General features: G+C 40.2%; 1 protein-coding gene across 9 annotated transcripts in view; it reads left to right on the top strand.

The window, feature by feature from the left end:
* Positions 1–26664, top strand: part of PCLO (piccolo presynaptic cytomatrix protein) — a 599138-nt gene that overhangs the window by 499125 nt on the left and 73349 nt on the right. For 7 of the 9 annotated variants that reach the window (XM_073551315.1, XM_073551309.1, XM_073551313.1 and 4 more), the window contains 3 exons: positions 5095–5145; positions 9724–9854; positions 20426–20452. In XM_073551315.1, coding sequence (XP_073407416.1) covers positions 5095–5145; positions 9724–9854; positions 20426–20452 — 209 coding nt within the window. The remainder of the gene's footprint in view (positions 1–5094; positions 5146–9723; positions 9855–20425; positions 20453–26664) is intronic. The other 2 variants (XM_073551312.1, XM_073551317.1) reach the window with 1 other exon arrangement.

The raw sequence follows: 26664 nt of genomic DNA on the forward strand, positions 1-26664 counted from the left end.
TCAGTGTCAGCGTGAACTATCCGTTGACATTTGAATGAAATGAAATGCTATAGTCCAGGAAGACCCCACACATTTTTTTGTGCTGTTCCAATACGCCCAAAGGAAATAAACACTTGTATAACAAAACATATGCAATTGCAATAATTTTCTAGGAGAAATACTTAATTTTCTGGAACATTTTCAAGGGTACCAACACTTTCGGCCATAACTGTATAAATATAAAAGATACATAGTAATCTGCAAAAGTCTTACATAAATGTTGAAAAATGCTGCACAGTGAGGAGTCTTTCAAAAATGGAGTGTAAAAGTTTATATTTATCAACTGACAAGATGGAAAGTGTATCAACAAGAGGTAAATCTAAATCAATATTTTGTTGTACTACACTATGCCTTTAAAACAGCATAAATTTTTCTAGGTACACTTGCACACAGTCTTTGAAGAAACTCGGAAAATATTTTGAAGAACTAACCACAGATTTTCTGTGGGTGTAGGATTGCAAAAATCCTGTTGTCTCCGTCATCCCAGTCAGACTTGATGATATTGAGATAAGGGTTCTGTGGAGGTCCTATCATCATCTTTCAGGACTCCTTGTTCTTCTTTATGCTGAAGACTGTTTTTAATTACATTAGCGGAATGTTTGAAATCATTATTCCGCTGCATAATAATTTTCGGATTTAGTCTGACTCATGGAATTGCATAATGGTTAAAGGGAATCTGTCACCCTTTTTTTGACTATCAGCTGCCGACATTGACATCAGGGGCTTATCTACAGCATTGCATTCTGTAATGCTGTAGATAAGCCCCCAATGTAACCTGAAAGATAAGAAAAACACGTTAGATTATACTCACTGGAGGGGGCCGTCTGGTCCAATGGGTGTCGCGGTCCAGTCCGACGCCTCCTGTTGTGAATTCCCTGGCTCAGACTTCTGAGCCGAAGCTCCCCCTGCGCCTCCAGGGGTTACTGGAGGTAGTGGAGCTGGCCAGATTGACAGAGGTCTGCCACCTGATGATGATGATGATTATGACGATTGGAGATCTGGGGTTACTGACTGGAGTATTTAAGTCTGCAGACTTCCTGCAATCCCTGCTGGTGATTGCTTTACTGTGCATTCTGAGGTCTGATGTCTCCTGCCCTGATCCTGCATTGTTCAGCTAAGTGGTTCATTTGCTAATCCTTTGCATCTGATTTGGTTTTGTCTCTGTCTGCTTGTTGTGTGGATTTAGCTTGCTCCTCTGGGGGCTGTACTGGACCACCACTCCATATGTTACAGCCTGTGTCAGTTTGTTCAGTCCCCTGTTATATTGGTCTCTTTTGTTTTGCTTCCAGTTCATATTGGAGTGCTGATATAGTGGGGGCGAAGTCGTGTGACTTCAGTGTTTTTTTGTACATCAGACGTGTTGGATTTTTCAGGGTTTTTGCATGATTGCAGACAGTGTCTTTTCTTTCCTATCCTGTCTAGTCAGTTTGGGCCCCATCATTTGCTCAGTCTATTTTTCTGCCTGCGTTTGTGTTTCATCTTGTTTCACCGACAATATATGTTTGGGGGCTATCTATTCCTTTTGGGGTCTGCTCCGGGGCAGTTTAGATTTCACCGTTCTTGCTTTAGGCTTAGTTAGCTCTCCGGCTGTGCTGAGGCATCTAGGGCACCGTATGTACGCTCTATGGCTACTGCTAGTTGTGTGGATAGGATCAGGGGTCTGCAATCCGCTTAGTTACCAACCTCTCTGGTTTTCTGGTGGCTTAGCCTGTTCCTGCCATCCTCCTCGGTGACCCATTCATAACAGCCTCCCATCTTCTTCCCTTCCTGTAGTGACTCCGGCGCAGGCACACTGCTCTGCCCTGTTGAGGGCAGAGCAGAGTCCTGCAGTGCGCAGGCATTGGGAGAGATCTGTCACCTGCGCACTGCAGTATTCTGCTCTGCCCTTAACAGGGCAGAGCAGTGCGCCTGCGCCGGAGCCACTACAGGAAGGGAAGAAGAAGATGGCGTCGTATGAAGATGCGAGGCGTCGGACCAGTCTGTGACACCCATTGGACCAGACCACCCCCTCCGGTGAGTATAATCTGACATGTTTTTCTTATCTTTCAGGTTATATCGGTGGCTACAGAATGCTGTAGATAAGCCCCTGATGTCAATGCCAGCAGCTGATAGTCAAAGAAAAGGGTGACAGATTCCCTTTAAGTATCTGCCTGTATGTCTTAGCATTGAGGACACCAATAATATTAATCTTAACTAAATTCTCAATTCCATTTGCTGAAATGCAGCCCCAATCCTGCAAGGAAGCTCCACCATACTTCACTGTTGCCTGCAAAAATTGATTATTGTACTATTCTTTAGCCCTCTGGCGAACAAACTACCCTCTGTTACAGCTAAATATATCCCATTTTGACTCATCTGTCCAGGGCATTTATTGCCATTTTTTGAACTCCAGTTCCTACCCACGTGGTCAAAATTGTTGGTACCCCTCATTTAATGACAGAATAACCCACAACGGTGACAGAAATAACTTGAATCAGACAAAAGTAATAATAAATCAAAAACCTATGAAAATGAACAAATGAAAGTCAGGCATTGATTTTCAACCATTCTTCCACAGATATATATATATATATATATAAAACTCATGACATAGGCCTGGATAGAAATGATGGTACCCTTAACTTAACATTTTGTTGCACAACCTTTTGAGGAGATCACTGCAATCGAATGATTCCTGTAACTGTCAGTGAGACTTCTGCACCTCTCAATATGTACTGTATTATGGCCCACTCCTCAAGAGCAAACTGCTCCAGTTGTCTCGTGTTTGAAGGTTGCCTTTTCCAGATGGTATGTTTCAGCTCTTTCCAAAGATGCTCAATATAATTTAGGTCAGAGTTCATAGGAGGCCACTTCAGAATAGTCCAAAGTTTTCCTCATAGCCATTCTTAGGTGTTTTAGCTGTGTGTTTTGGGTCATTATCCTGTTGCAAGACCCATAACCTGCTACTGAGACCAAGCTTTCTGACACTGGGCAGCACATTTCTCTCTAGAATCCCTTGATAGTCTTGAGATTTCATTGTACCCTGCACAGATTCTAGACACCATGTGCCAGTTTCAGCAAAGCAGCCCCAGGACATAACACAGCCTCCTCCATGTTTCACAGTAGGGACAGTGTTATTTTCTTGATATGCTGCATTTTTCTGACTGTGAACATAGAGCTGATGTGCCTTGCCAAAAAGTTCAATTTTTGTCACATCTGTCCATAGGACATTTTCCCAGAAGCTTTGTGGCTTGTCAACATGTAGTTTGGCAAATTCCAGTCTGGCTTTCATATGAGTTTTTTTTCAACAATGGTGCCCTCCTTGATCATCTCCCATGAAGTCCACTTTGGCTCATACAATGACAGATGGTGCGATCTGACACTGAGGTTCCTTTAGCTTGAAGTTCACCTTTAATCTGTTTAGAAGTTTTTCTAGGCTCTTTTGTTACCATTCGTATTATCCATCCCTTTGATTTGTCATCAATTTTCTTCCTATGGCTACGTCTAGGGAAGTTGGCTACAGTCATGGGACTTAAATTTCTGAATAATATGTGCAACTGTAGTCACAGGAACATCAAGCTGCTTGGAGATAGTCTTATAATGTTTACCTTTAACATGTTTGTTTATAATTTTCTTTCTAATCTCCTGAGACAACTCTTTCCTCCGCTTTTTCTGGTCCATGTTGAGTGTGATACACACCATGTCACTAAACAGCACAGTGAGCATCTGTAGCCCTCCATACAGGCCCACTCACTGATTCCAAGATTGTAGACACCCGTGATGCTAATTAGTGGACACACCTTGATTTAACATGTCCTTTTTGTCACATTATTTTCAGGGATTCTATCTTTTCCGTCTAGGTCTATTTCATGATTTTTATTTTTTTTAAATTCTGTGGCAGCATGGTTGAAAAGCAATGCCCGACTTTCTTTTGTTTATTTTCATAGATTTTTTATTCATTATTACTTTTGTCAGATTCAAGATATTTCTGTGACCATTGTGGGTTTTTCTGTCATTAAATGAGAGGTACCAACAATTTTCACCACATGTGTATGCATTTGTGCATAGTTGAGGCGCTTGGTCTTATTTCCATGTTGAAGAAATGGTTTTTGGCTGCAATTTTACTATGAAGACCACTTTTGGCCAAACTTCTCCAAACAGTAGTTGAGTGTAGTTGGGTCTCACTGGTTGCTGACAGTTCTGAGCTGATATCACTTCTGGACACTTCAAAGTGAATTAAGAATGATGTGTCATTCATCTGCTACACTAAATTTCCTTGGCCAACTAAATTGTACTAAGTTTCCTTGGCCAACCACTGCATCTACTGACCTCAACATTGCCAATTTCTTGGTGTCCTCATGCCGAGAAATACAGGCAATACTCTTAAGGGGGTTTTACACATAGCGATATCGCTATAACATCACTGATTTTGTTAAGTTATAGCGATATAGCTAGCGATATCGCTATGTGTGATACTTACCTCCGACCGGCTCCCCCGCTGTCCATTGCTGATCATGCGAGAATGTCCGGCTCCATTTCTCGTCGTCAGCTTCCTGCTGGGCTTCCTGCTGGGCTTCCTGCTGTGATGACGAGCAATGTGTGAAGGCGGGCGGGAGGACGTCAGGATCGCTGTGTGTGAAAGGTGAGTATCGTGCGCTGCATCGCTGCTGCATCACTGTGAGGTCTGCCTGTGTGACAGCTCACTAGCGATCATTTAGCGATGCACCAGCGATCCTGACCGGGTCGGATCGCCGGTCGGATTGCTGGTAAATTGCTAAATGTAAAGGGGCCTTTAGTCATCATGCAATACCATCAAGGAGGCATTTGGCTGACTAATTCCAAATAAACCTATTATTATGTTTGAAAGGAAAATTATTTTCCTCAGAATAAACCTATGTGAACAATAGGAACGTTTGCAAACTCCATGAAGATGCAGCACTATTACTTGACTGAGCAACTGTTTCTTGTGTGTGAATTGAAATGCAATAACTTCATTTACCAAAACTAAATTTAAAACATCTAAACATCTACATTTCTAGTTGCTTAGCATTTCTTGTTTTTGTTTTTTTATTGTAGTCTGCTGAAGCTGTGAAAGCACCTTCCCATCCAATCACTGGTGAAATCCAGGTACTTATTAAATTTACTCCCATATATAATGCCATTAATTTCCACAACACTTCACAGACATCATCATCAGTGTCCCAATTGGGCATCACAATCTAAATTTCTTTGCATGTGAATGGAGTGTGGGAGGAAACCAGAGTACATGGAGGAAACCCAGTTAAACAATGGGAGAACATGAAGCCTCCTTGCAAATGTCATCCTAGAGAAATTTGAACAAAGGACCCCAGAACTGCAGGGCAACATTAACCATTTCCCTACTTAACCCCTTCACCCCCAAGGGTGGTTTGCACGTTCATGACCGGGCCAATTTTTACAATTCTGACCACTGTACCTTTATGAGGTCATAACTCTGGAACGCTTCTATGGATCCCGGTGATTCTGACATTGTTTTCTCGTGACATATTGTACTTCATGTTAGTGGTAAAATTTCATTCAAATAACTTGCGTTTATTTGTGAAAAAAATGGAAATTTGGCAAAAATTTTGAAAATTTCGCAATTTTCCAACTTTTAATTTTTATGCCCTTAAATCACAGAGATACGGCACACAAAAAAATTGATAACTAACATTTCCCACATGTTTACTTTACATCAGCACAATTTTGGAACCAAAATTTTTTTTTGTTAGGAAGTTATAAGGGTTAAAAGTTGACCAGCGATTTCTCATTTTTACAACACCATTTTATTTTTAGGACCACATCACATTTGAAGCCACTTTGAGGGGTCTATATGATAGAAAATACCCAAAAGTGACACCATTCTAAAAACTGCACCCTTAAGGTGCTCAAAACCACATTCAAGAAGTTTATTAACCCTTTAGGTGCGTCACAGGATTTTTTTTGAATATTTAAAAAAAAATGAACATCTAACTTTTTTTCACAAAAAAAATATTTCATGTTCAATTTTTTTTATTTTACCAAGGGTAACAGGAGAAATTGGACTGCAAAAGTTATTGTGCAATTTGTCCTGAGTACGCTGATACCTGATTTGTGGGGGGGAACAACTGTTTCGGCGCATGGCAGAGCTCAGAATGGAAGGAGTGCCGTTTGACTTTTTCAATGCAAAATTGGCTGGAATTCAGATCGGACGCCATGTCACGTTTGGAGAGTCCATGATGTACCTAAACAGTGGAAACCCCCTACAAGTGACCCCATTTTGGAAACTAGACCCCCCAAGGAACTTATCTAGATATGTGGTGAGAACTTTGAACCCACAAGGGCTTTACAGAAGTTTATAACGTACAGCGGTACAATTAAAAAAATCATATTTTTTACACAAAAATGATCTTTTCACCCCAAGTTTTATTTTCCCAAGGGTAACAGGACCCTAAAAGTTATTGTGCAATTTGTCCTGAGTATGCTGATACCCCACATGTGGGGGTAAACCACAATTTGGGCGCATGGCAGAGCTCGGAAGGGAAGCAGCGCCATTTGACGTTTTTGGCTGGAATTGAGATCGGACATCATGTCGCGATTGGAAAACCCCCGATGTACCAAAACAGTGGAAACCCCCCACAAATGACACCATTTTGGAAACTAGACCCCCTAAGGAACTTATGTAGATGTGTGGTGAGAACTTTGAACCCCCAAGGGCTTCACAGAAGTTTATAACATAAAGCCGTACAATTAAAAAATCATATTTTTTCCACAAAAATGATCTTTTCACCCTCAATTCTTATTTTTCCAAGGGTAACAGCACCCTAAAAGTTATTGTGCAATTTGTCCTGAGTACGCTGATACCCCACATGTGGGGGTAAACCACTATTTGGGCGCATGGCAGAGCTCGGAAGGGAAGCAGCGCCATTTGACGTTTTTGGCTGGAATTGAGATCGAACACCATGTCGCGATTGGAAAACCCCTGATGTACCTAAACAGTGGAAACCCCCCACAAATGACACCATTTTGGAAACTAGACCCCCCAAGGAACTTATCTAGATGTGTGGTGAGCACTTTGAACCCCCAAGGGCTTCACAGAAGTTTATAATGCCCGGGCATGAAAATAAAAAAATCGTATTTTTTCCACAAACATGATCAATTAGTCCCCAATTTTTTCATTTTCCCAAGGGTAACAGCAGAAATTGGACCACAAAAGTTGTTGTCCAATTTGTCCTGAGTACGCTGACACCCCATATGTGGGAGAAAACTACTGTATGGACACACGTCGGGGCTCGGAAGGGAAACAGTGCCATTTTGGAATGCAGACTTTGATGGAATGGTCTGCGGGTGTCATGTGCGTTTGGAGAGCCCCTGATGTACCTAAACTATTGAAACTCCCAACAAGTGACCCCATTTTGGACACTAGACCCCCCCACGGAACTTATCTAGATGTGTGGTGAGCACTTTGAACCCCCAAGTGCTTCACAGAAGTTTATAACGCTCGGACGTGAAAATAAATCATTTTTTTCCACAAAAATGATATTTTTGCCCCCAATTTTTTATTTTCCTAAGGGTAACAGGAGAAATTGGACCCCAAAAATTGTTTTGCAATTTGTCCTGAGTAGGCTGATACCCTACATGTGGGGGTAAAACACTGTTTGGGCGCATGGCAGAGCTTGGAAGGGAAGGAGCACCATATGACTTTTTCAACTCAGAATTGGCTGGAATTGAGATCAGACGCAATGTTGCATTTGGAGAGCCCCTGATGTGCCCAAACAGTGGAAACCCCCAATTCTAACTCCAACTCGAACCCCAACACACCCCTAACCCTAATCTCAGCCCTAACCCAAGCCCTAACCCTAGCCCTAACCCTAACCCTAGCCCTAGCCCTAACCCTAGCCCTAACCCTAGCCCTAACCCTAGCCCTAATGGAAAAATGGAAATAAATACATTTTTTTAATTTTATTATTTTTCCCTAACTAAGGGGGTGATAATGGGGGGTTTGATTTACTATTTATGGCGGTTTTTATTTTTGGCAGCTCTCGCACGCTAAAAGACGCTTTTTATTGTAAAAATAGTTTTTGCATCACCACATATTGAGTGCTATAATTTTTCCGTATTTTGACCCACCGAGTCATGTGAGGTCTTATTTTTTGCGGGACGAGTTGACGTTTTTATTGGTACCATTTTCGGGCACGTGACATTTTTTGATCACTTTTTATTCCGATTTTTGGGACGCAGAATGAACAAAAACCAGCGTTTCATGAATTTCTTTTGGGGGAGTGCGTTTACACCGTTCCGCGTGCGGTAAAATTGATAAAGCGGTTTTATTCTTCGGGTCAGTACGGTTACAGCGATACCTCATTTAGGTCGTTTTTTTATGTTTTGTCGGTTTTATGCAATGAAAACTATTTTATATAAAAAATAATTATTTTTGCATCGCTTTATTCTGCGAGCTATAACTTTTTTATTTTTTCTCTGATGATGCTGTGTCGTGGCTCGTTTTTTGCGGGACAAGATGATGTTTTCAGCGGTACCATGGATATTTATATGCGTCTTTTTGATCGCGCGTTATTACACTTTTTGTTTGGCGGTATGATAATAAATCATTATTTTTTACTTGGTTTTTTATTTTTATTTTTTAAGTGGTTCGCTAAAGGGGTTAACTAATGGGACAGTTTTATAGGGTGGGTCGTTTCGGACGCGGCGATACCTAATATGTGTACATTTATTGTTTTGGGGTTTTTTTATTTTCAAAAAATGAATTTATTGGGGAATATTTTTTTTTTTTTTTACTAATTTATTTGGCGATTTTTTTTTTAATTATTTTTACACTTTTTTAATTTTTTTTTTACTTTATTACATAGTCCCAGGTGGGACATCACTGTCCTGTGACAGATCGCTGATCTGTCACATCACAGATCACTGTGACAGATCAGCAATCTGTCACAGGCAGTGCACAAGGCTTCCTCATGCCTGCGCTTTGCAGGCACTGAGGAAGCCAGCCTCCTCCAGGCCCCCGAAGGCCCCCGTCGCCATCTTGGATCCGGGGGCCTGGAGGAAAGGAGTCCCCCGCAGCAGCGCTGCACATTGCGCTGCCGTGGGGGGCTCATGGAAGCACGGAGGGAGCCCCCTCCCTGCCGATGCTTCCCTTTAACTCCCGGTACACCGCGATCATGTTTGATCGCGGTGTGCAAGGGGCTAACGTGTCGGGGGCGGTCCGTGACTGCCCCTGACACATAGTGCTGGGTGTCAGCTGTGATAATCAGCTGACACCCGGCCGCGATCAGCGGCGCACACCATGTGGGCGCTGCTGATCGGGCTAGACGTACTATCCCGTCCATGGGCATAGGGGCCCGGGTCCCATGGACGGGATAGTACGTCTGATGTCAGGAAGGGGTTAAAAACATTTGTTTATAATTTGTACGAAAATATTACTATTTCTTTTAGACTCATTAAACAACTATGTAGACAATTAAGCTTTTTAAAGCCACAGGCAAAATACAATCCTAATTTGACAATGATAGTACACTCAAAATAAATTATATGCGCCATTTCCCCACTGGTTTCCTTTTCTAATCCATGCCAGAAAATACCAACTCTTGGTCATTGCAATATGCCTTGTTTGATTTGTCATGTAGAGCATTATTTGCCATTTGTAATGCATTTGCATTTAAGTATGGGATCATTGTTTTTTGTGTTTTGTAGCTTCAAGTTAATTATGATAAGCATCTTGGTAATCTCATAATTCACATACTGCAAGCAAGGAATCTTGTTCCTAGAGATAACAACGGTTATTCAGATCCCTTTGTGAAAGTCTATCTTCTTCCTGGAAGAGGGTAAGCTGAATGTAATTTTTAGTTCTGCTGAATAAACATTTCATAGATATAGTGTTTAACTGTGATTATCATTTCAAATTGAGATATCATGCAACACAAGGCTCAATAGTGAGTTATGTGAAAATGTAGTGAAGTTGACCATCTGTTTCTATAATACATATATTACAAAATGTTCTATGAAATGAAATAGTTAGAAAAATAAAAAAATACATTATATAGCTATTTAGAAAACATAATTCCTAGTAAAATATTTAGTATTTAGCCTAAAGGAAATAGCAATCTAAAAGTCAATATCGTTCCTTGAAAAGGACCTTGCCCTTGACTTAGGATAAGAAGTAAAAAGGACTTTCTGGGTTGGATTCTTTTCCTAAGACATGTAGGTCGATATTGACATTTAGGATTGCTAAAAGTTACTATCCTCTTCCTTTCTAAAGAGGCTATTTGTATATTTAAATTCCTGGAGGAGCATTGCATGGCCTATAAGTCTTCTTACACTGACTTGGTGCTCAAAACAAGGGGAAACATTCACCCTAGACTCACTGGTAAAGTTTTATACATTGGACAAATATTAGATGCTACATTTATGTATGTGGCACAATAGTATACTAGGCAGAAATTTGGTAAAAGCATATAATGTTGGCAGAATTTACAACTAACATTTCAATTTTGAAAAACTCAAATTGCAAATTTCCACTTCTAAATAAATACAGTATATATTTGCATTGAACAGTTGCCATCAAAATTCTTAATCCCAACTTGGCAAATCATGTTTATTAGTAAAAATGTACTGACTTTCTGTTGTTTGCAATAAACCAATGAAACAAGAACAATAGTTCAACACAACTAATAAAGCAAGTGTATAATACATACAAAATAGAAAATGCAGCACATTTCCTGCATTAACCCCTTAACCCCCAAGGGTGGTTTGCACGTTAATGACCAGGCCAATTTTTACAATTCTGACCACTGTCCCTTTATGAGGTAATAACTCTGGAAAGCTTCCATGGATCCCAGTGATTCTGACATTGTTTTCTCATGACATATTGTACTTCATGTTAGTGGTAAAATTTCATTGATATAACATGCGTTTATTTTTGAAAAAGAAGGAAATTTGGTGAAAATTTTAAAAATTTTGCAATTTTCCAACTTTGAATTTTTATGCCCTTAAATCACAGAGATATGGCACGCAAAAAACTTAATAAGTAACATTTCCCACATGTTTACTTTACATCTGCACAATTTGGGGACCAAAATTTTTTTGGTTAGGATGTTATAAGGGTTAAAAGTTGACCAGCGATTTCTCATTTTTACACCATTTTATTTTTAGGGACCACATCACATTTGAAGTCGCTTTGAGGGGTCTATATGATGGAAAATACCCAAAAGTGACAACATTCTAAAAACTGCACCATCAAGGTGCTCAAAATCACATACAAGAAGCTTATTAACCCTTCAGGTGCTTCACAGGAATTTTTTGCATGTTTAAAAAAAATGAACATTTAACTTTATTTCACAAAAAAAATTACTTCAGGTCCAATTTTTTTTATTTTACCAAGGGTAACAGGAGAAATTGGACTTCAAAAGTTATTGTGCAATTTGTCCTGAGTACACTGATGCCTGATATGTGGGGGAGGAACCACTGTTTCAGCACATGGCAGAGCTCAGAAGGGAAGGAGCGCCGTTTGACTTTTTCACTGCAAAATTGGCTGGAATTCAGATCGGACGCCATGTCACATTTGGAGAGCCCCTAATGTGCCAAAACAGTGGAAACCCACCACAAATGACACCATTTTGGAAACTAGACCCCCCAAGGAACTTATCTAGATGTGTGGTGAGAACTTTGAACCCCCAAGGGCTTCACAGAAGTTTATAACGTACAGCCTTACAATTAAAAAATCATATTTTTTCCACAAAAATGATCTTTTCACCCCCAATGTTTATTTTCCCAAGGGTAACAGGACCCCAAAAGTCATTGTGCAATTTGTCCTGAGTATGCTGATACCCCACATGTGGGGGTAAACCACAATTTGGGCGCATGGCAGAGCTCGGAAGGGAAGCAGCACCATTTTACTTTTTTGGCTGGAATTGAGATCGGACGCCATGTCGCGTTTGGAAAGCCCCTGATGTGCCAAAACAGTGGAAACCCCCAAAAGTGACACTATTTTGGATACTAGACCTCTCAAGGAACTTATCTAGATGTGTGGTGAGCACTTTGAACTCCCAAGGGCTTCACAGAAGTTTATAACATACAGCCGTACAATTAAAAAATCATATTTTTTTTAAAAAAATGATCTTTTCGCCCCCAATTTTTATTTTTCCAAGGGTAACAGGACCGCAAAAGTTATTGAGAAATTTGTCCTGAGTAGGCTAATACCCCACATGTGGGGGGTAACCCACTATTTGGGCGCATGGCAGAGCTCGGAAGGGAAGCAGCACCATTTTACTTTTTTGGCTGAAATTGAGATCGGACGCCATGTCGCATTTGGAAAGCCCCTGATGTGCCAAAACAGTGGAAACCCCCCTCAAATGACACCATTTTGGAAAGTAGACCCCCCCAAGAAACTTATCTAGATATGTGGTGAGTAGTGTTGAGCATTCCGATACCGCAAGTATCGGGTATCGGCCGATACGTGCTGTATCGGAATTCCGATACCGACTTCCGATATTTTTTCAATATCGGAATTCGGCATCGGAATCGGAAGTTCAGTTGATTGACGGCCTGACGTCATCATGATGCGCGGTGTGTGCGCATCATGATGCGCCGTCATTTCGGGCCTTCCGGGGGTCTCTGCCGGCCTGCCGGGGGGCTGTGCCGGCCTGCCGGGGGGCTGTGTGGACTGCCCGGGGTCTGTACCGGCCTGCCGGGGGGCTGTGCCGGCCTGCCGGTGGTCTGTGCACCCTGTGGGGGTCTGTACCGGCCTGCCGGGGGGCTGTGCCGGCCTGCCGGGGGGCTGTGCTGATGTCCGGGGGTCTGTGCAAGCATCGTCCGATGGGACTACAAGTCCCATCGGGCGATGCCTGCTACCATGACAGTGATTGACACATTAGCCAATGATGGGACAGTAGTAGTCCCATCATCCGGCTAATGTGTTAAATGTTAAAAAAAAAAAAAAAAAAATACTACATACATACTACATGCATACTACATACATGCTACATGCATGCTACATGCATACTACATACATACTACATACATACTACATACATGCTACATACATACTGCATGCTACATACATACTACATACATACTACATGCATGCTACATACATACTACATGCATGCTACATACATACTACATACATACTACATACATACTACATACATACTACATGCATGCTACATACATACTACATATATACTACATGCATGCTACATACATACTACATGCATGCTACATACATACTACATACATACTACATACATACTACATACATACTACATGCATGCTACATACATATTACATATATACTACATGCATGCTACATACATACTACATGCATGCTACATACATACTACATACATACTACATACATACTACATGCATGCTACATACATACTACATACATACTACATGCATGCTACATACATACTACATGCATGCTACATACATACTACATACATACTACATACATACTACATGCATGCTACATACATACTACATATATACTACATGCATGCTACATACATACTACATGCATGCTACATACATACTACATACATACTACATACATACTGCATGCTACATACATACTACATACATACTACATACATACTACATGCATGCTACATACATACTACATATATACTACATGCATGCTACATACATACTACATGCTACATACATACTACATACATACTACATGCATGCTACATACATACTACATGCATGCTACATACATACTACATGCATGCTACATGCATGCTACATACATACTACATGCTACATACATACCACATATATACTACATACATACAATACATTCATACAATACATACATAGACATACAGTACATATAACATAGAGTAACATACTTACCAATACTTGTCACATTGTTCCCCGAAGCCATTGTCTTTTCCGGGATAAATATTAACATAACAAACCACAAAAATACTCACCCACGATCCGAAGCAGTCCACGAGTGTGTCCCACGACGATCTTGGGTAGAGAACTGCAGCATCAGATGATGCTGCCGTTCTCTACGGGCTGCAGGAATCCAATGACGGAAGGTAGGTATCCTTCCGCACTGTATTCCTCCGCCACTTAAAAAAAAAAAGTCCCTAGTCTCACTTTATGCCATTGCTGTGTGGGAATTTCCCACACAGCAATGGCATAAAGTGAGACTAGGGACTTTTTTTTTTTTAAGTGGCGGAGGAATACAGTGCGGAAGGATACCTACCTTCCGTCATTGGATTCCTGCAGCCCGTAGAGAACGGCAGCATCATCTGATGCTGCAGTTCTCTACCCAAGATCGTCGTGGGACACACTCGTGGACTGCTTCGGATCGTGGGTGAGTATTTTTGTGGTTTGTTATGTTAATATTTATCCCGGAAAAGACAATGGCTTCGGGGAACAATGTGACAAGTATTGGTAAGTATGTTACTCTATGTTATATGTACTGTATGTCTATGTATGTATTGTATGAATGTATTGTATGTATGTAGTATATATGTGGTATGTATGTAGCATGTAGTATGTATGTAGCATGCATGTAGTATATATGTAGTATGTATGTAGCATGCATGTAGCATGCATGTAGTATGTATGTAGTATGTATGTAGTATATATGTAGTATGTATGTAGCATGTATGTAGTATGTATGTAGCATGCATGTAGCATGCAGTATGTATGTAGCATGCATGTAGTATATATGTAGTATGTATGTAGTATGTATGTAGTATATATGTAGTATGTATGTAGCATGTATGTAGTATGTATGTAGCATGCATGTAGCATGCAGTATGTATGTAGCATGCATGTAGTATGTATGTAGCATGTAGTATGTAGCATGCATGTAGTATATATGTAGTATGTAGCATGTAGTATGTATGTAGCATGCATGTAGTATATATGTGTTATGTATGTAGCATGTAGCATGCATGTAGCATGCATGTAGTATGTATGTAGTATATATGTGGTATGTATGTAGCATGCAGTATGTATGTAGCATGCATGTAGTATATATGTAGTATGTATGTTGCATGTAGTATTTATGTAGTATGAATGTAGCATGTATGTAGTATGTAGTATGAATGTAGCATGTATGTAGTATGCATGTTGTATGTATGTAGCATGTAATTTTTTTTTTTTTTTTTTTTTTACATTTAACACATTAGCCGGATGATGGGACTACTACTGTCCCATCATTGGCTAATGTGTCAATCACTGTCATGGTAGCAGGCATCGCCCGATGGGACTTGTAGTCCCATCGGACGATGCCTGCACAGACCCCCGGAGCCTGCACAGACCACCGGCAGGCCGGCACAGCCCCCCGGCAGGCCGGCACAGCCCCCCGGCAGGCCGGCACAGCCCCCCGGAGCCTGCACAGCCCCCCGGCAGGCCGGCACAGCCCCCCGGCAGGCCGGCACAGCCCCCCGGAGCCTGCACAGACCACCGGCAGGCCGGCACAGACCACCGGAGCCTGCACAGACCCCCTGGCAGGCCGGCACAGCCCCCCGAAAGGCCCGTACAGACCCCAGAGAGGCTGTACAAGGGCAGGAAAGGGTTTTTCTTATTCCGATACCGGAAGTCCCATAGACTTGAATGGGACTTCCGGTATCGGAATCGGCGATACCGATACTTTTTTTAAAGATCGGCCGATACCATCCGATACGATACTTTGAAGTATCGGACGGTATCGCTCAACTCTAGTGGTGAGCACTTTGAACCCCAAGTGCTTCACAGAAGTTTATAACTCCCGGGCGTGAAAATAAAAAAATCATATTTCTTCCACAAACATGATCTTTTAGTCCCCAATTTTTTTCATTTTCCCAAGGGTAACAGGAGAAATTGGACCCCAAAAGTTGTTGTCCAATTTGTCCTGAGTATGTGGGGGTAAAACGCTGTATGGGCGCATGACAGAGCTTGGAAGGGAAGGAGCACCTTTTGACTTTTTCAACACAGAATTCCCTGGAATTGAAATCAGATGCCATGTTGCATTTGGAGAGCACCTGATGTGCCTAAACAGTGGAAACCCCCCAATCCTAACTCCAACCCTAACCCCAACACACCCCTAACTCTAATCTCAGCCCTTACCCTAGCCCTAACCCTAGCCCTAACCCTAGCACTAACTCTAACCCTAGCCCTAACTCTAACCCTAATGGGAAAATGGAAATAAATACATTTTTTTTAATTTTATTATTTTTCCCTAACTAAGGGGGTGATAAAGGGGGGTTTGATTTACTATTTATGGCGGGTTTTTATGTTTGGTAGCTGTCATACGCTAAAAGACGCTTTTTATTGTAAAAATAGTTTTTGCACCACTACATTTTGAGAGCTATAATTTTTCCATATTTTGACCCACCGAGTCATGTGAGGTCTTCTTTTTTGCGGGACGAGTTGACATTTTTATTGATTCTATTTTTGGGCACATGACATTTTTTGATTGCTTTTTATTCCGATTTTTGGGACGCAGAATGACCAATGACCAGCATTTTATGAATTTCTATTGGAGGCTGCGTTTACACCGTTCCGCGTGTGCTAAAATTGATAAAGCAGTTTTATTCTTTGGGTCAGTACGATTACAGCAATACCTCATTTATGTCTTTTTTATGTTTTGGCGCTTTTATGCAATAAAAACCATTTTATATAAAAAATAATTATTTTTGCATCGCTTTATTCTGCGAGCTATAACTTTTTTATTTTTTCGCTGATGATGCTGTGTGGCAGCTCATTTTTTGTGGGACAAGATGACATTTTGAGCGGTACCATGGGTATTTATATACGTCTTCTTCATTGCGCGTTATTGCACTTTTTGTTCAGCGGTATGATGATAAAGCATTGTTTTTTGCTTAGTTTTTTATTTTTATCTTTTAAGGGGTTCAATAAAGCTATTAACTTGTGGGACAGTTTTATAGGGTGGGTCATTACAGACGCGGCGATACTAAATATGTGTACTTTTATTGTTTTTTTTATTTCCAAAAAATGAATTTATTAGGGATTATTATTTTTATATTTTTTAAATTTATTTAGTGATTTTTTTATAAATTATTTTTACACTTTGTTTACTTTATTACTATCTGACAGGCGCTGCACAGGCTTCCTCAGGAAGCCGCCTCCCTGCAGGCCCCAGAGACCCCCCCGGCCATCTTGGATCTGGCAGGGAAGTAGACCCTCCGTGCAGCGCAGCACATTGCGCTGCTCGGGGGGGCTTAGGGAAGCACAGAGGGAGCTCCCTCCCTGCCGATGCCTCCCTAATCCTCTGGTACACTGCAATTATGTTTGATCGCAGTGTGCCAGGGGTTAACGTGCTGGGAGTGGTCAGTGACTGCCCCTGACATGTAGTGCCTGGTGTCAGCTGTGATAATCAGCTGATACCCGGCCGCGATCAGCGGCGCCTGGTCATAGAGGCCCGGGTACCGTGGACTGGATAGTACGTCAGATGTCAGAAAGGGGTTAAAACTCCAGATTTTTTTTTTGAAAGCAATTCAAACTTCCATATTATGGAAAAAGAAAACTTTAATTTGTTTCAGGCATGATACTTGCTCTTAGTCATAGAGCACACTCAGTGACTAAGGGTACGTGAGGTGCCTGGAAAGTCTGACTAAGATTGTGTGAGACACCAGAATATCAAAGTTAAAAAAGCAGTCTGAAAAGTTAAGACAAGGAATAATGATACAAAAAGATATAATGACATTGGATGATCCTAGAGATACACCAGGATGCATAACTTGTAAATTCAAAGTTAAATCAACATTCGCTACACTAGCTGAAAGTGACAGAATAGGGAAGCTATCACCGGCTGCCACCAGATTCCTGAGGAGGTCGGCAATCAAAAACCCTCAAGTGACTGCAATAGACTTGCAGCAAGATTTGGTGGCAACAGGCACTTATTTTTCAGCTTGTTCAGTAAGGAGCATATTTCATGTCCAAACTCCAAGATGTACACCTCTACTAACCCAAAAGCGCACCAAAAGTCAACTTTAATCATTCCAGGTATACTATCAAAGTTCACCATGGCTTGCTTTCAGAAGTCCTCAAAGAATCTGGAGTGGCCTGAACTTCATAGAAAATCTTTGGTGGGATTTGAGAAGAGATGTTGCAACATGAGACCCAAGAATATTAGTGGACTGGAGACCACTGCCCATGAGGAGTGAATTAAGATTCCTCATGAATCCTGGCAGAAACTGGTGTCTGGCCAGGCATCACTTTTGCAGAATGTCAAAATGACTGTGGTAGTATTAAAAATAGCATTTTTGTTTTGAATATGGAGAAACCACTTTTCATATTAGTTGCACTAAACTATTTAAATGGTTCTTGTTTCATTGCTAATTTTGCTAATAATCATTATTTGCAATCAATTGGGAAATGCAAATAAATATATATATTATGGCATAATAATTGTTTTTCCCAATCATCATATAGTAGTTAAAAATTATTTTGGGGTGAACTCAAAATTTCTAGAGCATTCTGAAATCACTTAAAGGGTATTCAAATCTTGGTTATATATGCAAATCACATGAATATAACACAACATAAACATCTAGAGAGAGTTATAGTAATCATAATATAATTTTTGTCTTTTTTCAGCCTTCTTCAAGATGTCTCTCCCTTAATGTGATAAAGCCCCAGGACTGCAAATCTATTTATATTCTAGATGCATAAATTTAGAGGCTTGTAAATGTATTATTTAACCCCTTCACTCCCGGAGTTTTTTTCGAATTTTCGTTTTCGTTTTTCGGTCCACTTCTTTCCAGAGCCATAACTTTTTTATTTTTCCGTCAATATGGCCATGTGAGGGCTTATTTTTTGCGGGACGAGTTGTTCTTTTAAAGAACACCATTGGTTTTACCATGTCGAGTACTCAAAAATGGTAAAAAAATTCCAAGTGCGGTGAAATTGCAAAAAAAGTGCAATCCCACACTGGTTTTTTGCTTGGCTTTTTTTCTAGATTCACTAGATGACAAATCTAACCTGCCATTATGATTCTCCATGTCATTATGAGTTCATAGACACCAAACATGTCTATGTTCTCTTTTATCTAAGTGGTGAAAAAAAATTCCAAAGTTTGCTAAAAAAAATTGCGCAATTTTCTGAGACCCATAGCGTCTCCATTTTTCATGATCTGGGGTTGGGTGAGGGCTTATTTTTTGCGTGCTGGGCTGGCATTTTCAATGTTGCAAGTTTTGTGCAAATATGCTCTTTCAGTCGCCCGTTATTACATTTTAATGCAATGTCGCGGCGACCAAAAAAACGTAATTCTGGCGTTTTGAATTTTTTTCTCGCTACGCCATTTAGCGATCGGGTTAATGCTTTTTTTGTATTGATAGATCAGGCGATTCTGAACACGGCGATCCCTAATATGTGTATGTGGGATTTTTTGTATTGTTTTATTTTGATTGGGGCGAAAGGGTGGTGATTCGAACTTTTATTTTTTTTAATTTTTTTATTTTTAAACTTTTTTTTACTTTTGGCATGCTTCAATAGCCTCCATAGGAGGCTAGAAGCAAGCACAACCCGATCGGCTCTGCTACATATGGGTGATGAGCAGATCGCCCATATGTAGCAGATTTACTACTGTGCTTTGAGTGCTGACCGCCGGTCGGCGCTCAAAGCCGTCTGCCTGGAACAACCATAGAGGTCTCTATGAGACCTGTGGTTGTCCAGGCAACGTGACGCCGACCCCCGATCACGTGACAATGCCCGATCACCGCCGGATCCCATCTCAACGCCGGGATCCTTACCGATGACGTACTATTCCGTCATCGGTAAGGAAGGGGTTAAAGGCTATCTGAAGTTTTAGAAAATCTCTGGTATGCCATAAAGACAAGGCATCATTAGAATCATTAGTAGGGTACAAGGTTCTTAGACCTGCACTATTTGCTAGAATGAAACTAGCCACAGGACGTGTGACTCTACCCCATAGAGCTAAACCCGCTAATCAACTTGCATTAGTTTTTGGGCCATCTTGGCTCTTCCAAGGAGATATCAGTGGATCAGAGCTGCTATGTGCTTAAGTACCATTGTTTTACAGAAGTTTGGGAGTCTCGGAGCCTGGATCAGAAATAACTATATGACATATTATCATTATGAGCCTTACATCCATATTCAAACAATGCAATGAAAATGTAATCCAATTTGCAGCTCTGAGGTTATATACCAGCATGTTATTTTATTTATTTATTTTTTTATTTTGTCAATGTTTCCTCAATCTTGAGCACAGTATGTTCCCACAGTGTATACCTAGCTATGTCTATGTCATGTTCCTAAACAATACATTTCTGGCCATAACAGGAATGAAAGGAAATATGTTTACCTTTTTATGTGTCTTATGTCTTTCACTTGTATCTTTATCTTTGCTTGCTTCCTATGCTTTCTCATCTTTATGTCATTTCCCTTCACTGGGTCCTTACAGTCAAGTAATGGTTGTCCAGAATGCCAGGTAGAGTTTAACTTTATTTTTTATCGAAAACAGAATTATATTACTTTGCATGAAAAAAACACACATAAAGCAACACTGCTTGACAATTTTCACAAAATGTATTACAAATCTTTATTTGTAGACATTTTAGGATTAAAGGGGTTCTCCATTTTTGGCCATTGAGAACTAAGTGGAATATGTTATCCTATTAGTTTATGATAAAACATTACCCAATGTTTTTTTCTACATTTAACAGGATGACTGTAAGATATGGATTTATGTTTTATGAGTCCCTTCTATGTCATTGAGGAAGTACATCTATAGCAACTTGATTAACCCTTAAGCTGGATTTACATTGGTCTTTTATTGTGGATAGCAATAACTCTCATTTCCTGCTAATCAAGCAGTGTAAACAGGCTGCGGGGCAACTGACAAACGAGAAAAATGCTCACCTATCAGGAGAAATGATTTTTGAGCAATTTAAAAATCATTGTTCTCTGCAGCACATTGTCCTGTGTAAACATGTGCTGCCAAAAGTAATGTCAGTCCATGCGCACAGAACTATGTATAACGTTAGGTGGTGTAAACCTGCCCTGAAGCCCCCATACAGATTAGATAATGTCAGCTGAAATCACAATATTGAAGGATTCACCCAACAGTCTAATTTGTTTGAGAGCTCCAGACAATTTGTTGTCGGGAAAATTATCGATCTAGCATGTCCGATGTCAGACTGCCAATCGTATTGTCGCACAGAAATAAGTCACCTCCTGTCTGACAGCAACGTTTTTATAACACAGAATCGTTCGGCTTAACGATTGGCCAATCCATCTAATATGTATGGCAGGCTTTATACATATAATTATATATCCCAATGTTTGACTTAAGAATATACAAAATCAAATAAATCCAAAGTATTGCTTTTTGTAGTAATTATATAAGTCATAATAAGCACTTTTAGTATTTCCTAAGATGTCATAGAGGTAAGGTTCATCTTTAGGACTTTGGCATGCGCAGTTCACATCAGAAAGGAGAACCTGTCGATATTTTTATTTTGGCCCAGCTCCATGCACTCAGCTCCATTCAATGTCTTTCGGCCAGAACCCGTAAGTTGAAGCTATATTTAGAGCATTGGCTTCCGGATATACAGGTTTTTACTGGTGCACAGAGGAATTTAGTATACATTGGCCCTGACGGTGGATTGGTGGCGATGATCGGATTGTGTCCCATGCACAGTTTATGGGCTGTGACAATGAGTAAAGTCATCCAGCTTTCAGGTGGCAGTCCACAGATTGCACAGAGCACCAGATCTCATCAACATGTGAATCTCACTGCATTCACCATCAATGTGGTGATGCACTGTAATTCTAAACTTTATGCGCACACCCGAAATGGGAGGGAAACAGTGATGCAGCAATTGTAGTACATTTCATTACCATTGCCTTTCTTGGCAAAGTTAAATAGCTGCTCTTGCTAGTGGTAATCATTCATATTTTCTACAATTGAAATAGAGAAATAAACATTAACCATTTTCAGAAATACTTTTTTGGGGAGGCATAGGTGATATTATTATTAATATTTATTATAGCGCCATTTATTCCATGGCGCTTTACATGTGAGGAGAGGTATACATAATACATACAAGTATAGTAATCTTAAACAATGCAAGTCACGACTGATACAGGATGAGAGAGGACCCTGCCCGTGAAGGCTCACAATCTACAAGGAATGGGTGAGGATACAGTAGGCGAGGGTAGAGCTGGTCGTGCAGTAGTTTGGTGAATCGGTGGTTGCTGCAGGTTGTAGGCTTGTCGGAAGAGATAGGTCTTCAGGTTCTTTTTGAAGGTTTCCATGGTAGGCGAGAGTCTGATATGTTGTGGTAGAGAGTTCCAGAGTAGGGGGGATGCGTGGGAGAAGTCTTGTATGCGATTGTGGGAAGAGGAGATAAGAGGGGAGTACAGGAGGAGATCTTGTGAGGATCGGAGGTTTCGTGTAGGTAAGTAACAGGAGACAAGGTCACAGATGTATGGAGGACTCAGGTTGTGGATGGCTTTGTATGTCATGGTTAGGGTTTTGAACTGAAGTCTTTGGGTAATGGGGAGCCAGTGCAGGGATTGACAGAGGGGAGAGGCCAGGGAATAGCGAGGGACAGGTGGATTAGTCGGGAAGCAGAGTTTAGAATAGATTGGAGGGGTGCGAGAGTGTTAGAGGGAAGGCCACAGAGCAGGAGGTTGCAGTAGTGAAGACGGGAGATGATGAGGGCATGGACTAGGGTTTTTGCAGATTCTTGGTTGAGGAATGTACGGATCCGTGAAATATTTTTGAGTTGAAGTCGGCAGGAAGTGGAAAGGCCTTGGATATGTGGTTTGAAAGAGAGACATATTCTCTTTAATTTTTTCATATAATCCATAGACTAGTTAGAGGAATGGCACAATGCAGGGATCAAAGAGAGGGTTTTCCAGGATTAAATAAGGAACGTTAGTGTTTCCTGTCAACATGTTAGGAGAGCTGCCAGCACCTTTTTAAGTGGACCTTCACCCATGCTAAAAGATTTTATATAGATTTTATATCCCTGTCCTATGATACCTTCTAACCTTAATTCAACATTGGTCAACGAACAATTGATTACTACTTTTTCTTGTAAATTAAATCATTTAGTAATGGAAATTATTTGTTCTCAAGAGACCCTGTGAGATCGATAAAGCTGAATCTTATTGCACCCAATTACACACACTTATGGACAACTATCCATTAAACAAACTATATCTATATAATATCTAAACAATATTTACATGGCATTTATTTATAAAAAAAACATTTATTTCGATAAAAATAGAGAACCCCTTTAAATACAGTATATTGCATGGTGGTTTAATAGTAAAACTGGACTCCACAGTTAGCTATAGTATATATTAGGGAAAGTCTTCATCTTTGTTCTTCACTCCATATTTTTATATTGAGTAAACTTTCTTACTAATAAAAAAAATCTGAAGGTAAAAAATAGATATTTCTGTTTTATTTCATAAAGGGTATCCCCCTTTACTCTTATTTGGGGTACAACATACTTTTTCATCATTACCAAAATCATACTAAAAACCTACCCTAGCACAGTCAAAATAACAGAAATCTATGATATGGTACATATTATTAACATATTATTATGCAAAATAGTGAATAGTTGCATGCAAGCAAGACCAATGTGTTTTCATGCTAGAAATTCTTCTGCAATGTACCATGTAATTGAAGCTTTTACTGTATTTTCATTGTTTCAAACTACAGGGCTACAAAAGTAAAAAAAACTATTTAAAGCTAAGCTGTCAGCCGGATTTCTCCCCCAAACAATTGATATATATATATATATATATATATATATATATATATATATATAATTAGCTCTTTCAAAGACAAGTCTAGCAAATACCCTTACATGGCTAATCCGTTTCTCCAATTCTGAGATATCAGCGTTTGAACTGATATGAAAATGTGGTTGTAGATCTAGAGCCTTTGTCACTCCAGCTCTATTCTCTGCAAAGTGCTGCCTCTTCCTGCTTGACTGACAGCCTCTATGCTATGTTACTTCAAACAAAACATTCAAGCAGGAGGCTTTCAAGCTTTCAATGAAGCATTCAAGCTTTGTGCTGGCTGGGGAATAGAGTTGGAGTGCCAGAGGCTTCAGATCTACCATAGGATTTTTTTGTATCAATTCAATCACTGATTTCTCAGTAATGGAGGAATGGACTGGCCATGTAAGGTGAATGCTGGATTTTTATCTGAAAGAGCATCATGCGCATATAAATAGTTCTGGGTGTGAAATCCTTCTGATTAATTCACTTTAAAGCCTTGTGAAAGTATTTATAAAGTTTTATTTTCTTAAAATGATGTGTGTCTAATTTCCCTTTATAAGAATGTTTCTTATATCTTTCCATTATCCTTTTGCCGCTACCAATTACCTTGCTTTTTTACTACTTTTATGTGTTTTCCTTTTTGTCCCCACATGTGCTTATCATTTAACCTTTTCTTTATATATATATATATATAAAGAACGGTCTTACTATGCAAATAGCTTAGATGGTTTAGGCATATTGACAGCTGCAACATGTGTATTTTTAACAAGGCCTTTGCATATTCTCTCCTCTGATTCAAAATGTATATCTGTTCACTCTCAAAGTTGGGCACATTGTTGCGAAAAATCTGGGATCATGTTTCTGAGTTTAGAGAGTTTAGGAAAGTAAAATCAAAGCTTGAGACCGGGTCCTGCTGCAAAATGTGTGCAATTTATTAGCATAATTTTACATATAATTGTGTGATAATCTTTACTTTATAAATTTTTTGGTCAGCAAATATATTTTGTGGATTTTATGCAATATGCTGTGCATTATAAATGTCTGACCTTATTCTGTATGTTGTCATGACGGTATCAAAATTATTACCGTATATTTTTAATGAACTAGTTTTAAATAAATTAAAAAGGGGTATAATCATTTATCTTGGATATAATCATTTACTTTTGCTGATTTATTTATCTTTAGCCTTAATTTTACATTTTTGTGCCCTGTACTACTTGAATCAAGAAAAAAAGTCTTAAAATGAAACTGTCCTTTCTAAGACCTTATGTTTATTCAATTATTAATGTCCTGAAAAGCAACCCTAGAAACACCCTCAATTGCTATCCATCAGGGATAGCACTTCTTCTGACTTTGTTCTTCAAATACCAGAGTTCGGCAAAGTCTGTCTCCAGTGACAGAGTCTCTGAGACTGACAGCAGGAAGTAGTTGGGCATTTCTGTAAGAAGCTGAAGCGTGGTTCCCTCTCTAGCCTGTAGATATTCAAATAGCAGCAATAAACCTGGCACTCAGGAAAATTGGAACGTATAACAGATTTATTTGGCAATCGACAAATTAATGTTTCGGTCTATTTAGACCTTCATCAGAATTGATTGCCGTGTGGGAATGTAAGAGGACAGCGCTGACAAGGGCGATCTGAATCGCTGTAGAAGAGCGCCTTTCTACAGCAATTTGGATCACCCTTGTTAGTGCTGTCCTCTTACATTCCCACACGGCAATCAGTTCTGATGAAGGTCTAAACAGATTGAAACGTTAATTTGTGGATTGCCAAATAAATGAGTTGGAACCCTACTTAGGCACCAGAGTCACTCTACCAGGAATGCCAAATATCCATTTTATACAGTGGGGCAAAAAAGTATTTAGTCAGTCAGCAATAGTGCAAGTTCCACCACTTAAAAAGATGAGAGGCGTCTGTAATTTACATCATAGGTAGACCTCAACTATGGGAGACAAACTGAGAAAAAAAAATCCAGAAAATCACATTGTCTGTTTTTTTTCATTTTATTTGCATATTATGGTGGAAAATAAGTATTTGGTCAGAAAAAAAATTTCATCTCAATACTTTGTGATATATCCTTTGTTGGCAATGACAGAGGTCAAACGTTTTCTGTAAGTCTTCACAAGGTTGCCACACACTGTTGTTGGTATGTTGGCCCATTCCTCCATGCAGATCTCCTCTAGAGCAGTGATGTTTTTGGCTTTTCGCTTGGCAACACGGACTTTCAACTCCCTCCAAAGGTTTTCTATAGGGTTGAGATCTGGAGACTGGCTAGGCCACTCCAGGACCTTGAAATGCTTCTTACGAAGCCACTCCGTTGCCCTGGCGGTGTGCTTTGGATCATTGTCATGTTGAAAGACCCAGCCACGTTTCATCTTCAATGCCCTTGCTGATGGAAGGAGGTTTGCACTCAAAATCTCACGATACATGGCCCCATTCATTCTTTCATGTACCCGGATCAGTCGTCCTGGCCCCTTTGCAGAGAAACAGCCCCAAAGCATGATGTTTCCACCACCATGCTTTACAGTAGGTATGGTGTTTGATGGATGCAACTCAGTATTCTTTTTCCTCCAAACACGACAAGTTGTGTTTCTACCAAACAGTTCCAGTTTGGTTTCATCAGACCATAGGACATTCTCCCAAAACTCCTCTGGATCATCCAAATGCTCTCTAGCAAACTTCAGACGGGCCCGGACATGTACAGGCTTAAGCAGTGGGACACGTCTGGCACTGCAGGATCTGAGATCATGGTGGCGTAGTGTGTTACTTATGGTAGGCCTTGTTACATTGGTCCCAGCTCTCTGCAGTTCATTCACTAGGTCCCCCCGCGTGGTTCTGGGATTTTTGCTCACCGTTCTTGTGATCATTCTGACCCCACGGGGTGGGATTTTGCG

The sequence above is a fragment of the Dendrobates tinctorius genome, unplaced genomic scaffold, assembly GCF_039654945.1.
Source record: "Dendrobates tinctorius isolate UK_male_01 unplaced genomic scaffold, ASM3965494v1 ptg000174l, whole genome shotgun sequence".
Taxonomy (NCBI): Eukaryota; Metazoa; Chordata; class Amphibia; order Anura; family Dendrobatidae; genus Dendrobates; species Dendrobates tinctorius.